General features: G+C 40.8%; 1 protein-coding gene across 5 annotated transcripts in view; it reads left to right on the top strand.

Annotated features, from left to right (window-relative positions):
• LOC144602266 (protein phosphatase 1 regulatory subunit 12A-like) overlaps positions 1–16,561 on the top strand; it is a 150,050-nt gene that overhangs the window by 66,000 nt on the left and 67,489 nt on the right. For all 5 annotated transcript variants that reach the window (XM_078415153.1, XM_078415152.1, XM_078415155.1 and 2 more), the window contains exons 5-9: positions 2,187–2,331; positions 5,364–5,438; positions 6,181–6,272; positions 11,549–11,721; positions 14,181–14,272. In XM_078415153.1, the coding sequence (XP_078271279.1) occupies positions 2,187–2,331; positions 5,364–5,438; positions 6,181–6,272; positions 11,549–11,721; positions 14,181–14,272 (577 nt within the window). The remainder of the gene's footprint in view (positions 1–2,186; positions 2,332–5,363; positions 5,439–6,180; positions 6,273–11,548; positions 11,722–14,180; positions 14,273–16,561) is intronic.

The following is a 16,561-nucleotide window of genomic DNA, read 5'->3' as shown; positions in this document are numbered from 1 at the left end:
TTTGAACTGCTCGATCTAATGTGTTTCACTTAGCACCATAGTACAGGTTCAACACTGATTTTCCATTAACTGGTGGTCTGGCACCTCCTTTATTAATTATGAGAGCGCATTTGAAATCCCCACTGGAAATTTCCCCAAAAATATGGTGGGTGAGCCGGCCGATGTCAACCTCATCGTGACTTCCGCGCTGGTCGGCCGGTCGAATTATCCCCCTGTGGCTGGGGCTCTGGAACTCCGGCCTGGCCAGAACTGTCAGATCCATTCCCATAGTCGACTTCCGAGGCTGACTTTGCTGGCCAATATCTCGGCTCCTTGACTGCCTAAGCGGACTGTTCTGGTGCTATTGTACTCCTCTCTGAGGCCTGACCTCTGTTGGTCTGACAAAATGGATAAGCCGGGAAGGCTCTGCAACCGAGGATGATGGGAAATCGGTGGTGGACCTCGTAGTGCCACCACCTCGTGGACCTCGTACATTAATGACGGATGAAGGGATTAAAAGTACCATTAGCAAATTTGCAGATGATCCAAAGCTGGGTGGTAGTGTGAACTGTGAGGAAGATGCTATGAGTTTGCAGGGTGACTTGGACAGGTTGTGTGAATGGGCGGATGCATGGCAGATGCAGTTTAATGTGGATAAGTGTGAGGTTATCCACTTTGGTGGTAAGAATCGGAAGGCAAAGTATTATCTGAATGGTGTCAAGTTAGGAACAGGGGACGTACAACGAGATCTGGTTTTCCTAGTGCATCAGTCACTGAAAGGAAGCATGCAGGTACAGCAGGCAGTGAAGAAAGCCAATGGAATGTTGGCCTTCATAACAAGAGGAGTTGAGTATAGGAGCAAAGAGGTCCTTCTGCAATTGTACAGGGCCCTCGTGAGACCGCACCTGGAGTACTGTGTGCAGTTTTGGTCTCCAAATTTGAGGAAGGATATTCTTGCTATTGAGGGCGTGCAGCGTAGGTTTACTAGGTTAATTCCTGGAATGGCGGCACGGTAGCGCAGCGGTAGAGTTGCTGCTTTACAGCGAATGCAGCGCCGGAGACTCAGGTTCGATCCTGACTACGGGTGCTGCACTGTAAGGAGTTTGTACGTTCTCCCCGTGACCTGCGTGGGTGTTCTCCGAGATCTTCGGTTTCCTCCCACACTCCAAAGACGTACAGGTATGTAGGTTAATTGGCTGGGTAAATGTAAAAATTGTCCCTAGTGGGTGTAGGATAGTGTTAATGTACGGGGATCGCTGGGCGGCACGGACTTGGTGGGCCGAAAAGGCCTGTTTCTGGCTGTATATATATGATATGATATGATATGACTATCATATGTGGAAAGACTGGAGCGACTAGGCTTGTATACACTGGAATTTAGAAGGATGAGAGGAGATCTTATCGAAACGTATAAGATTATTAAGGGGTTGGACACGTTAGAGGCAGGAAACATGTTCCCAATGTTGGGGGAGTCCAGAACAAGGGGCCACAGTTTAAGAATAAGGGGTAGGCCATTTAGAACTGAGATGAGGAAAAACTTTTTCAGTCAGAGAGTTGCGAATCTGTGGAATTCTCTGCCTCAGAAGGCAGTGGAGGCCAATTCTCTGAATGCATTCAAGAGAGAGCTGGATAGAGATCTTAAGGATAGTGGAGTCAGGGGGTATGGGGAGAAGGCAGGAACAGGTTACTGATTGACAATGATCAGCCATGATCACATTGAATGGCGGTGCTGGCTCAAAGGGCCGAATGGCCTCCTCCTGCACCTATTGTCTATTGTGCAAGGCAATGTAATGCTGTGTGTCCTAAACGTGAAGGTGGAATTTCATTTCCAAAAATAGTCCAGTGGTTTCTCCCATCAATATTATTGTGGACAGATGCATATGAAATGAGTTGATTGGTGAAGGTGAGGGCTCTGGCGTTATTTTCCAGAGCTACTCCTGATGCACCTCTCAGATGGACATGCTGTGCCACATTCAATGCATCTTTAAAAATCTTCAAATGCAGTAGCACTTCAGGTGCAGGATTCCCTAAAATGTTTTAAATATATAATTGCAATAAATCCTATCTTGTTCCACTTTTTGCAGCCTCTACATGTCTTGACAGCACTCTATAAAATTAAATGTTCTTGTTCAAATATACTCAATCAAAGGGTTTATTAATTCAAAGAAAATTTAGTATCTTTTAATGTAAGAAATCTTGTGTTGCAGGTTATTAATCCAGGCTGGCTTTGATGTGGACAGTCTAGACAATGATGGTTGGACTCCATTTCATGCAGCTTCTCACTGGGGCAAAGAAGAAGTCTGCAGATTGTTGGTGGAGAGCTTGTGCAACATGCAGGCTGTCAATAAAGTGGTGAGTCCGACCTGCATTAAGTGATTGGTTAAGAGCCCCCACACGCAGACAGCTAAGTTCTCCATGACTGTGGACTCCAGGGGCTAAGTTGTCTTCTTTCAAAGCTAAAATGCATTGATGCATAAGTGGGAAGGTACCAAGATGTACACCACAAAGCTCTTGGGTTATATTCCAGTGTGTACCCAGTCCAACTGCTATGGATAACCTTGGTCTCCTGGACTCGAGGATGAAAAAATCATTCTCATTCATTCCTGATCATCATGTATCTATTTACTCTTGATTTGGATGGATTTGTGTATGGCTATTCAAATCTTTTCTAATTCTAGGACTAGTTACTTCACTCTGCAAGAACTGTATTGACTGTATATGATTACTATTCATCCAGTTCTATGACTTAACTAAAAAAAAATGTCACTGCCATTGTAAAGTTAAAATCACATGTTATCATGTTATATATCATCTTATCATTAAAAGTACGGAGCCTCAATTTTCTGTGATGTGTTTTACCAGGCCTGAGGTTGCACAGAGATATATCCTTTCGTAGATCTATATCCTCCATTTCCTAGTTCAAAGTATCTTGTGCTGTAAATTGCCAGAAATACAGATTGACAATGGAGAACATGGTAGGTGATAGGTGGATACAGGTAAGAGGGGTTTTGATTGGTAGATGGTTGGGCAAAGGTCAAAGATGAAAAAAGAAAAGGGAGTGAGATGAGGTCACTTTGACAATGGTGGCGAGGGCAGTGGTGCCTCTGGGACCAACAATTTCTCATTATCTCTGAGGTTCAATGATGGAGAAAGGAACAGAGGAACAAAGGGAAGGGCGCAGAAGTAGGAAAAAAATCAGGCACAGAAAGAGAATTTAAATAGAAAGATTGGCGATGAAACAGGAATGAAAAGTAAAAAATGTAAAAGTGGAGACAAGGTACTGCAGATGTTGGTTTACCAAAAACGACACAAAGTGCTGCAATGACTCAGCGGGTCAGGCAACGTCTCTGGAGAATGTGGATAGGTGACGTTTCGAGTCTGAAGATGAGCCCCGACCCAAAACATCACCTATCCATATTCTCCAGAGATGCTGCCTGACCCACTGAGTCTTTTTTTGTAAACCAGCATCTGCAGTTCCTTGTTCCTTCTACATCTTAATCCTCTGAATTTGATTTACACATGAATGGTGCATTATCGATACAAGATTTGTAGGTTAAGTTTTGTGTTTTATCATTAGAACAGTATTCTGCTACATTTAATCATGTACATTACATGTATTCCGGTGTATAAACAACACCAGCAGTTTAAAAAAAATAGATCTTTTGGATAAATTCCAAGCAGAGTTATAGAGCTGAATATTGATGTCAATTAGTAGCACGGTTTGAGAGGTTTCTCAGGAAAAAATTTAGGAGGGAAGCGATCAGTAAAAAATCTTTCCCATGTGAGAAGATTAAAATAGGTAGCTAACCTTTGGTCTATAGACTCTATTTTACACTGTTCTAATATATTGTATGATATACCATGACCACTATGCTTTTTCAATCTCTGTAGCCTAAGCAAGATTAATCAGTCATTTATTGCATTATTTTTTGGAACTTGCAGTGTGAAGTGATGACGTTATTGATTAATTGTCAGTGCTTTAACTCATTGTACTTTTGAGAGATTGTGCCCTGTGCTGTTGATTTGTAAGCACTCTCATTCCATGTTCTTCTGCATTGCTGAATGTGCACAGCGCTGTTCTGTATTGCTGTCATTGCTCTGTATCACTCGTAGTGAACTCTGTTGTATAAAATTGATCTACTTTCCAGCATGAATTTTTTTTGTATTCCTCTTTACTTGCTACGTTACTCTTTGTTATACTTTTTCTCTGTAAAGCTATTGCATGATATTGCACTATATTTCATTGTATTCTTTTCAAAACTTTTCAAGGACATCTTTTATTCAAATATAGAGCAAAGCATTTACTAAGGGGCACACATTGTGAGTATGTTGTTCTATATTATTAAAATTACTGGATTTTCATAGTTATATTACCTTGTGCAATGTTATCTCATGCTCCCTACATTAATTGTTGTTGCTCTGTATTCTTTGCCTTATTCTATACTGCCTTGCTCCTTATTTCATCTATTTGTATCACATTTATACTTTGCACTGCATTGCCCTCTTTTGCATTGTATTATACTATGATAAAAAATTCAAATTAAAGGATGCAAAAACTGATCCTCAATTCATGCATGTGAGTTTACACTGATCTTGCAGATTAATGTTTCATGATGAACTTGGATAGTGGTTTCTACTTCATGATTTTAAATGGTGCAAAATCTCACATCACTCACGGGTTAGAATTGCTTGACTTTCCTGTACTTTGGGGAAATGCGGTATGTTTCTCTTGGGTGAGCTGGTTGTAGCGAAACAATAATGCTACACTGTTGGGTATCATGATCCATTCTTGTGTCTGCCATACGAACGTAAGATGGGTCGAGTGGTTACTGCATGTGATGCCATTTTCACTGGCTAATTTGTTGCATATGCTGATACTTTTGTGCATTGGTGTAGTTATAAGTGATGCTTTCACAACTGCATCCGATGACATAATAATGACAAAAGTGCTCTATCAGGAGGCAGGGCACACCTGACAATAATAAATAAGGTGGTTGATTAGAGGAAAGTAGCCGCCAAACCAGAAACCCTGTGCCCAGACTCCTGATCACAGAACTAACTACATTTCCAAGACTGGAGCATTAGAAGTTTGATCTTCTGCTTTCTTGGAAAGACTTTCCCACTAATGAACCATGATTAAGGTTGTTGAAAAGAAAAACACCTGAAAGCCTCAGTTCAGGTGCTCAGATATTTATTGATCAATGGTGAGATTTTTCCCCTAAATTGGTTGGAATTTTGCAACATCACAGGTGTTCATTGTTTGGTCGTGTTCTGTAGCCGGCTTACAACTTTACTTAACTGTTTCTGGAATGAGTGTTAAGGCAGCAAATTGATTTCTTGCCTTCTGGAACATTAATCAGTGACGGATTTTTCCTGAATCATAGGGTCAAACTGCATTCGATGTTGCAGATGAAAGGCTCTTGGATTTGCTGGAGGAGCTACAGAGGAAACAGACAGTTGTAAGTAGAAGCAGAGATTTACAGGCAACTGTTTTTGGTCAGCCCGCCTGCCCACTTAATCGCCAAACTGATAAAGCTTACTATGACCAATTTACTGATCTCTTGGTTAGCTTGGATTGCCAGGGAATGAGGCTGAGGACTAATGAGGGATTTATGGTGCTTTTTTGTGTGAAGAATCTCTTCTCAAACCATCACTAGATAATCTATGATTGACAACAGATATCTGTAAACAAGCAATTTGAAATGCACCTTATTCTTTGGACCTTCTTCCTTACTCTTGCAAAATTGGGGAGATACCCCAAAACCCATTGTCTTAAACTATGGTTTGAACATATAATTTGGAAGTGGGCAATATTAGGCCAAAACTTGTGTCTATTTCTTCGTATGAACTGAAGATGGTTAAAGGGGTAGGACACTGTATGCTGGGTCCAATTCCCTGCACTGTTTACTCCTCATGGGATAGGTGATCTGACATACAAACAACCTTACTCCATATTTACTAATAGGGGCACAATTAAGGGAGATCTTTTCACTTCAGAGATGTGAAGTGGATTTTTACCGTCCACTTTGAGCCTCCCCACATGGAAATGCAAGGAACTGTTGTTGTGGATGAGATGGAGGGATCTTTATTCAGATTATGAACTGCATACTTTTTTTCCTATGGATTTTTCCCACACAGTAAACTATTTATAGTTCTATGATTTTTTTTTTTTCTTTATCTTCCTCTTTTCACTAAAAAAAGTTGAGGATTGAGAAAGAGAAGCAAGCCAAGATGGAGACCTCCCTTATTGACCTGTCGAATGCCTCTCAGCAATTACCACCCAGGAGCAGAAGGTTAGTTCTGACTTGGTTTGCTCTGGTGATTGTACTGCAGCATGTAGACTCACTGTTTGATGGGTGGCGATGCCAACTGAATTGCCCACCCTAACATCACTGGATTAGTCTTTAACTGTGGGCACCACTTCACCCTAGAAAGACGAGTTAATGCTTAAAAACACAATTGATTTACTTTTTCCCCTTCTTTTCCCAATGAAAGTGGAAGCAGTAGTACGATTGAAAATCATTTTTGAAAAACATTTTTAAGATCTAATTATTTCTTTTGATTAAACATTCTTGTAGAATAAGAATGTTAAACAAGGGTCAGTGTATTGAGGGTTACCGTACCTTGATGCTAATTTTGAATGGAATCGCTTCAACTGGAAGGTGAATGAGTAGCTTTTGTTTTAATGACACCTGCTTTGTAAGGTGCAAGAGGATGACCCACACATCAAAGAACATTGGATTCCATGTTGTTGAAGCCTTGATGTTATGACAACCATGATAGTGAATGCTCAACTCAATTTTTTTGCTCCGTTTTAAATCAGATTTGACTTTTATTTATAAGCTGTTATTTTGTTTGAGGTTTGTAAATTCTTGTGTCGTAATCCCTAAGAATGTTTGTGCTGTCCTTCCAGCAACTAGACATTGATCTATTGCACCTCACTCTGGGATTTGTCTGACTTGCGAACAATCCAACACACATTTGTCTAACGCACATCCTAAATCTGAAACAAATGGAGCATAATACACAAAGATATACATGTGAAAAAAAGGATGAGATAGAAGATTGCGCGCACTCACAAAAATTCATCTTCATGGTCAGTCCCCTCTCTAATCTTGAAATGGAGATGAGGATAAATAGTAATTGAGTTGATTCAGACCCTCCACATGTGCACATGGATCCAGTTACATTGTTGCTCGGGAGAGAATGGGCAGGGGCTTGAGATGCAAGTGGCATGTTTTGAAATAGATGAGGTTTTGAATCCTCGAACTAAACAAAGGGAAGAAATGATGGGTTTATGGTAAATGGCTGTGCGTCCAATTGATGGTATTTCTTTCATATTTAGGGAAGGAGAAACTATCCCACATAGATCGCCCCTCGTTCACTGCCTTGAATGTGTATTTCCTCCATCAGTGACCCAGTTGTGCTTCAGTGTGTGCAAGTTACATGCAGCACATGAACATAGAATTAGGAGCAGGAGTAAGCCACATGGCCTCTCAACTATTCAATATGATCATGGCTGGTCCAACTGTAACCTCAACTCTACATTTCTGCTTACTTGCAGTAATCTTTCAATCCTCTTGGTATCAAGAGGCTATCTCCTTCTGCCTAAAAAATATTCAAAGATGCTGCTTGCACAACACTTTGAGGAAAAGAGTTCTAAAAGCTCATGACCCTCTGAGAGAAACTTCTTCATCTCTGCCTTATTTTTAAACAGTAACCACAAGCTTTTGATTCTCCCTCTTCCCACCCTCCCTGTTAAGACCCTTCAGGATTTTGCATGTTTTAATCACTCTCACTCTTTTAAATGCAAGTCTAGTGTGTCCAACTGGACCTCATTTGACAACCCACCCATTCCCAGTATTGGTGCAGTAAGCCTACTCGGAACTGTTTCCAATACATTCACCTACTGAATCAAGAAAACCAATACAGTACTCCAGATCTAGTCTCATTAATATCACAGGTAACTGAAGCACGAACTCCTTGCTCTTGCATTCAGTCCCCTTCACAATAAACAATAAGATTCTGTTAGTGTGATGGTTTACTTGCGGTGCGAATTAAGTGCTAGAGCATTCAGATCCTTCTGCCTTTCTGAGATGTGTTGCACATCTTATCTCACTTTCTTATCCACATCCTACACTCTGGGGGCAATTTCTGGTGGCCAATTAACCTACAAACACACACCTCTTTGGTAATTGGGAGGAAGCTGGAGCACCCAGCGGAAACCCATGTGGCCACAGGAAGAATGTGCAAACTGCATAGACAGCATCCGAGGTTGGGATCGAACCCTGGTCTCGGGCGCTGTGAGGCAGCGGCTCTACCAGTGTGCTGCCCTAACATTTTGTGTTTAAGTGCCTTTAGTTAATTACAGCTCTATTATAATCATACATACCATAATGAAAAAAAAAATCAAGGAAAAATATATTTTCTTGATGCACTGGTGAAAATGCAGAGCTGACATGCAACAAATCCCTTTTCCATCGTTTTCTAAAGTGTATTAATAGCCTCCAGTGGCAGGTTAAGGTACTGCAAGAGCTTTTCAATCCAAATGCAGTGCAAATAAGGGCAAAAGAACTCCAAGTGCCAGCAACATCTCCCTGAAACGCACCATATACATTCAACTGTATCGGTGACAGCTTGGCACCTTCCCAAATACTTGTGTATTCAAGCTCCACTCTAGGACTTAAATACATAAGCTAGGTTGATACTTCAATGCGTTATTGAAAAATTCTGAACTTTAGAATTATTCTCTATCGGGATGTGATTTTAAACAGAGATCTTTTCCATCTATCTTACTGAGGCTAATGCTAAACGGCAGTCATTTCATTTCTAAGTAATTAATCATATGTGAAGCCTGGGTATTTGAGAAAGCTAAGATGTTTTATAAGTGCATACCTTTTTTCCATTTGTTATAGACAAGGCCCCAATGATTCATGCTTTCCGGCCATTGATAGAAAGATATTACATGGAAATAGGCCTTCAGCCCACCGGGTCTACGTTGACTTGCGTAGTGGTCATGCACTGAGTAGACTTGATGGGCTGAATGGCCTAATTCTGCTCCTTTAACTTATGAATTTATACCTGCGAGTATATAATGGACTAGATCCATAAATATAATGGATAATGTGAGCACTGGCTTTCATGGTAATAAAGGTACCAATTAAAGGGCTATGTAATTTTTCATGTTCACTAATTTGCTAAACAGAATGAGCCAGGAAAAGGAAAAATTGCAAAGATGATAAGTGATTAATTGAAATAATACAGTTGGAGATTTGGTGCTTTTAAGTCATTTTGCACAAATCCATTCTCGTCTATGTAAATGGATATCTAACTTCTGTTCCTCCAAACTCCAGAGACTGTCGGTCATTCTTATCCATAGAAGAATTCTTTCATCAATGATTAATGTTCCATTGTGCATTACATTTATTTATATTAAAAGCTATCAATATTGGAAACAGTCCACTAAATTGATCTGGATTTAGACATCAGTTTATTTCTCTGGAAACTACTGTTTCACTTAATCAAGAGTCTGTTACTTAATCAATAGTATAGGAATCATTGCGATTATGTATTAATATAACTTCACATTTATTAATCATGTGAACAACAAGGAATCCAGAAGAGACCATGGGATAATTTCTATGTATTTCCCATTCCCTATTTTTGACCCAATTTCTGATCCACTTCATTCATCTGTCGGCATTTTATTGCGACTCTTATCATTTGTGGATGTAAAATCGTTAAATATCATCTGGAATTACAATAAAATCCATAAAGGAATCCAATAGAACTCTGACCAGATACATTATTACTTCTAAATCCTTGCTGCCTTTTGATTTTCTTTCTCTCATATTCCACTGTTTTTAATGCGCCAATCCATTAGAAGATTAATCGATTCCTGCTCAGTTCGGAGCCTATCTCATTGCATTCACTTATTCCTGACGATGGTACATGCAATATGTTTTCTTTGCACCTTTCAAAACATTTTAAAATATTGATTCACATGATTAGTTGACAATTCCATTACCATTTTATCATGTGTAGGAAGGAACTGCAGATGCTGGTTTACACCGAAGATAGACACAAAATGCTGGAGTAACTCAACGGGTCAGGCAGCATCTCTGGAGAAAAGGAATAGGTGACATTTGAAGGATCTTGATCAAAAACCTATTCCTTTTCCCCAGAGATGCTGCCTGACCTTCTGAATTATTCCAATATTTTGTGTCCATCCTCCATGTTATCATGTGTTGGTCAAGATGATAAATGCCCATCCAATTTGCCATCTATCTTCTAGCAATTTAACCTAAAAGTGTTGTTAAAACTGTACAAGAAATAGAGGCTAAATTAATAAATAAATGTATTGCTGAAAGGGAAGGGAGGGGAATGATGTAAAGCATTGAGTGTTGCAATAACCCTGCATTAGTGAACAGGAATACACTGTGTGTTGAGGCCTGGCCCCAAGATTGAAAGTTTGCTGCACTGTATTGGCTTCTTCACTGGACAAATAATGACGCCTCACTAAATAAAATGCTGTTTGAGTTTTTGCCTCTTGGGGCCTGCCAGAGGTTCAATGGTTGTTTTATGCTTTTGAGATAGAGCAGGGTACAAAAGAACATCTCCAGCATTTCCTTATAAATAACATTCAACTTTGAATCAAAAATGCCTTGCTACACTGGTTGATCATGGTAGAACATTATTAATAAATGTGTTAAGTCAAGAATGAAACCGGATAATAGAGTTCGGAGTACGTTGCATTACAATTACAGTGTGTATTATACATTGGGATAGAGCTAACACTGTTACAGAACTGACAGAGAACAACAAGGCGTTGTAGACTAAGGAAAGATTTACACAGCATAGCAACGCATTATGTGGTAATTAAGAGACCCAGAAAGTGGAATAGATACACAGAAACTTGCAGCTGCGCACTTTGCGGGGATCTGAAGTATTGCATGTAGCGGGAGCCTGGAGCGTGCTGACAGAGGTGGTGGAACAGGCAGATATGATAGTGGCATTTAAGAAGCTTTTAAATAAGTACATGAATGGGGAATGGAGGGATATGGATCACATTCAGAGGTAATTAGTTTTACTTGTCATCATGTTCGACATGGAGTTTGTGGACAGTTCGGCCTGTTCTTGTGCTGTACTGTTCAATGTTTTACAGAGTATTATTGACCTGGGCTCAGAATGTTGTTCTTGCAGGATAGATGGAAGCATGTTTTTCATGTGAGTCAAAGATCCGTTGCACATTGAAAGCGATTTGGGACATGTTTCACACAGCAAAAGCATCAATAAATAGCAAAGCTGAGAGTGCATTACTAATGGTAAAAGGGCAGAGGGAGTTTTGCTCAGGCTGATTCCGGGGAGCAGAGCATAAAACTAGAATACATTGTGCTGTGTTTCTTGGTGTTTGCCATCAGAATCCCATTTGCCTAATGCTGGAGAGTGGCTCCTTTATACCCTGTTGGAGTTTTGTGTCTAACCCTCAGAGATGGAACTTGCTCATCGAGTCTTGGTCCTGCACGCATCACACTAACAGCCAATTAGTGCTAATCCGTTATCCCACCAGGACTTCTATTTCTCGTATGAGCAGCAAAGATAAGATTTCAATGCATGACAAGGAGCGCAAGACACTGGAGTCTGTAATGCTGGAGCACGTTAACGATGATGAGGAGGAGAGGAAGAAGTTGAACGGCTCAAGTTCTGAGGAAGAGATGCCTCATGAGGCTGAATCAGAGGCTGGTAAGACAATGACCTGCTTCCATCATACGGGAGAGCTCTGAATATATCCACGTGGGCTGGGGGGTCCAATAAAATAATTTCAGACTTAAGAAACTGGATTATGTACAGCAAAATATTAACTAAATAAGGACTCTTTGGAAGCTGTATGAGAGGAAAGTGTCTAAGATAATAAAAACATTAAAAGGCGCAGGAGGTAGAATATTTGGCAATCTCCTGCTCCACCATTCAGTAGGATTGAACCTGTATTTCATTGCTTCCACTCTTATCCCTTGACTTTTGTCCAGACACTGGACATTTGACTTCAGTCTCAATGTACTAATCAACTGAAAATTATCAGCCTGCCGGGTTTTAAAGAATTAAAATAAATTATCCACTGTGTCCTAATTACTCAGTCCCTCAGCTGAGACTGTAACATGTGTTTCTAGATACCAATTGGATGAAAAAGTCTTCAGCCTCTTGAGAAATGTTTGAGTTAGATTGGGGTTTAGAGGAATGGGAGACGGAATTGCAGGTTGCAGAATTACTCAGATGATCTTTTATCTCAGTGAACTTTCATTATATCACCACCCAAGTGCATCAGATTGTGAGCCAGTTACTAGACAACTGTGTAATTAGTCAGATCCAACAGAAGTTCACATCTTATGAATGTGGTCATAGAGTCATTTATTATGGAAGCAGGTCCTTCGGCCCAACTTGCCACACCGACCATGGTGTTAATGATTCCTGTGAGGATAGAAAACATGAAGTTTGTTTGACTTCCAAGGGACAGCCACAAATTTCTGGGTGGTGTAAAAAGATAAACTCATATTTCCATTGCGTCTTTCACAGCACTGGACCACCCGAAATTTCTTTGCTATCATGGAAATATTTCTTGGGTGTAATCACTGTGATCGTGTGGAAAATGCAGCTGCCAATTTGTGCAGGGCATTCTCCCACAAACAAAGCCACAGTAATGATCAAATCATCTGTTCTTGCAGTATCAATAGAGAGTAGATATTGGCTAGGCTCCAGGGACAAATGTCTTGCTGTTTCTGAGAGAGGACAGTAGGATCATTTTACTGATTAACATGTCTCGGATTAACATGTGAAAGACTTTGATCCAACAGTGCAACTATTCCTCAGAATGTTGCTGGATTGTCAGCCTGGCTGGGCTTTTGCAGGCAGGCTTCAGGAGTGAGGCAAATCCAGAACTTTCTGGCTGAGATGCGAGTGTGTTGGAGCCATGTTTGGTGCTGACAGTTGACAGCTTTTAAACTGAGACAGGAGGCACACAGCTACATAGCTGTGGGAATATGGTGGTGTTGCCCTGAACTAAAGTTTGATATGGGATTTAGATCCAATAGATGCCTGGTCGGTCTCTGCATGTTCATGAATTGCAATACTCTTGCATGGCAGTCCCTGGAACGAGTTTTACACAATATAGTTGAGTGTTTTTTAAAGTAGGCGGTCATGTCAAGCGGTGAGTCACGAGATGTTTTGTTTAAAAAAAGGAATTGTCAGTGGTATCAGTTCCAAGGAGTGTGTGGCACGGTGGCATAGTGGTAACTTTGCTGCCTTACACCGCCAGATATTCGGGTTCAATCCCAACTACGGATGCTGTAAAATTGTTCGGAGTTTGTACGCTGTGACCGCATGGGTTTTCTCCAGGTGCTCCGATTTCTTCTCGCACTCCAAAGACGTACAGTTTGTAGGTTAATTGGATTCAGTAAAACTTGTAAATTGTCCCTAGTGTGTAGGATAGTATTAGTGTACTGGGGTGACCGCTAGTCAGCGCGATCTTGTTGAGCCAAAGGGCCTGTTTCCGTGATGTATCTCTAAAGTCGAAAGTCTACAGGTTGGAGGTAACAAATGAGCCCCAGGGCTTTTGGGAGAGGATGGAGAGAGGCATAGAGAAACAAGGGAACTGCACATCTCCCCTCCACCCTGTTACTCCAAACCTGCCCATGCAAGCAGCATAACAGCGAAATGCACCTGAAATCTTATTTCCCTATGGCGCCACCTTTAGAGTTTAACCAAAGTGGTTTGATTCCACCTCTGATTAAATTTATGTTTATTTCATTATTATTGGGCCGTGTTGATTAAAGTGCTTCACTGAAATAAAAGTTAAAAGTCCAGTGGTCTGATCGATCATATGTTAGGCCAAGGGAGCCCATCGGATTGACCAATTCTGGTGGTCCCATGGTCTGAATCATATCTGGCTGATGCAAGACTCCCAATATCCTTGCGTGGTAAGTATCTTTCAAAAAAAGCCACTGGGAACTTGAAAATTTGATTTTTTGTTTATAGATGAAAATTTAAAACTGCATTTTGCTTTCTCTTCCCTGTTGAGTGTGCCAATAGTGATAATCGCTCCCAAGGGCCCATCTATTTCATTTGGGGTTAGAAATGGAAAGCTCTGACATGCCACACTTTATTCATTTGCACTTGGTGACCATAGATTGTGTTTTTTGGTTTGACAGAGAAGGCCAAAGTCCATCTAAACGTGAACAACCTCACCAAGCGGAGTATGACAACTGACTACATCCTCTCTACTACTGCAAGTAACAAGAGGGTAAGTAACTAGCAAGGAGTGGAACTGACTGATGTTTGAGTTTTGGAATCTGCACCACCATCTTCTGATCTAGCTTCTTTTTTTTTTAACTCCCTGAGTAGTGCCAGGATCTGGGGGAATAGGTTTGGCTCTCTCATTGAAGATTTGGCATTTTCTTTTCATTTGTAGATCAAACAAAAAAACTGGAGTTACTAGAAATGCTGCTTTGTTTACTATGAAGAATGCAGCTTGCTTTCTGTCGAAGGGATGTCAGGTTTTTTTGCTGCAAAGTGTATTGCACTATGTGTGGTTGGTCCAGGGAGGCTGCAGTGGACAGGTTGTGCATCTTTTGAAGAAAGATGGATGGGTTGCGCATTTGTTGCATTTCAAAAAATTCTGCATTGCTTCCTGTAATGCTGTTTGCTGTGGATTTCACTTCCTGCTTCTGAATGCAAGTGGTGTCAACCTGCTTTCTATTGTGTGCCTGCTGCAGATTCGCTGCTGTAAAACTATACAGTATTGTTTTGCAAAGGATGCTGCATTTTTGCTGTTCAGTGATATGTGGTTTGAAGGGTAATTCCTTTTGCAGCTAATACTGTACGTTTGCTGCTGCTATGCTTGCTTTCCCGTCAATGTTGCATTATCATGTGTTGCAGTTAGGTGGCATTTTGGCAAGTAATGCAGTGACATGTTTCATTCTGCAGGCAGTTGCAATGTTCTGTTGAATTGTGTTCATATGGTAGGTGCAGTCTTAACCCTTTGTGAGAGGCCTTTTTAGCAAGGAGTGCTTTCAGATCGGCTCCTGCTTGCTCAACATAAATTTGCTGAGGAAACTAAACCGTTGTTTGCGGTACGATGCACTGGCGTTTTTGTTTCTCTGTGCACCCTTTTAAGAAGGTTGCTCGTTGAGGATTGCTGTGTGATTCTATTGCATTGTTTGTTGTTGCAGTGTTTTCCCTAGCAACTAGAATGAAGTAAAGCTATGGGTTTGCCTTAGATAGTCTTACATTGCAGGGCTCCATGTCTGTGACATCACTACTTTTCTGGGACTGTCCAATATCTAACTTTACACTTTGAAGAATAACAATAGGGGCCCCTTCTAATCTGACCTGGGTCTTGCATTTTTCACTCGCCTCATAGAGTTCTTAGAACTTGTAGTGAATCAGATGAACACTTTGAACTAAGATCATTATCAAATTAAAGAAGCTTTTTTGATTCTCTTTTTACAGAATGACACTTGCAGACCTCCCAAGCTTAGTTGTCAAGGCTGACCAGCACCTCCCACTTATAGCCTTAGCTGAAATGGACAGGTTAAGTGCTTTGCTCTTACTACAAGAGAGCTCGAGAAGAAAATCTTGATGCTAAATTTCTCTTCAAATGGAGGACATGGTTTCCTGACCTATCAATCTATTCTGCAGTCCCAAGCCTCGAAGAGCAGATATTCTCCACATTACTTTTGCTTTTAACTCCGGCTGAACGATTTATAATGATTGTTGTAAAGATAGGTAGGTCCAAGTGGTTTTTGGGAGTTTTGAGCGAAAATGGAAAGGTCAGCTCCATTGTCTCTGATGATACCCAAAGTAACATTGGTCAACGTCAAAGGTGACACAGTGGCTCTACAGTAGAGTTGCTGTCTTACAGCACCAGAGATCCGGTTTCAATCCTGACTAAGGGTGCAGTCTGTACTGAGTTTGTACGTTCACCTAGTGACCATGTGGATTTTCTCCGGATGCTCCGGTTTCCTCCCACATTGCAAAGACTTGTAGGTTAATTGGCTTCTGTAAATTGTAACTCGTGTGTAGGATAATGCTAGTGTAAAGGGTGATCACTGGTTGGCGTGGACTCGTTGGGCCGAAGGGCCTGTTTCCACGCTGTATTTCTAAAGTCTAAAGGTCAACTTCCTGGAATAATTTGTAAGGTTAACGATTTTTGACTTTTAAGATAAACACATTTAAATATAACACTGCATAAAAATGATCAAAAAGTAAAGCCTGAAATTGTATAAATGCAATATAATGCTCCTATTCTGAGGGATGTGGTACTGCCCTCTCCTAGGTTAATGCTGCGATATTATTGAAGGATTTCCTGCTGTCAATGCCAGAGTTCTCTTGCCATGCTTTTTGTATTGTTCCTTTTTTGGAATGCTGCATTATTTACTCTGAAGGTGAGCATCAAAATGTCTTCCAAATGATGTTTTCTCATTGCAGTAAATGCCAAGCCACTCGCGTTTGGTGGACTTCTAGTGCTGCATCATTGCTATCTAGTGCTGCATTACTGCTAGTTGTGAGATAAGCTGATTTAAAGACCAGC

Source organism: Rhinoraja longicauda, chromosome 18 (genome assembly GCF_053455715.1).
Source record: "Rhinoraja longicauda isolate Sanriku21f chromosome 18, sRhiLon1.1, whole genome shotgun sequence".
NCBI classification, from domain to species: Eukaryota; Metazoa; Chordata; class Chondrichthyes; order Rajiformes; family Arhynchobatidae; genus Rhinoraja; species Rhinoraja longicauda.
The sequence above is the reverse complement of the archived record's forward strand: the minus strand, read 5'-3'. Positions and strand labels throughout refer to the sequence as shown.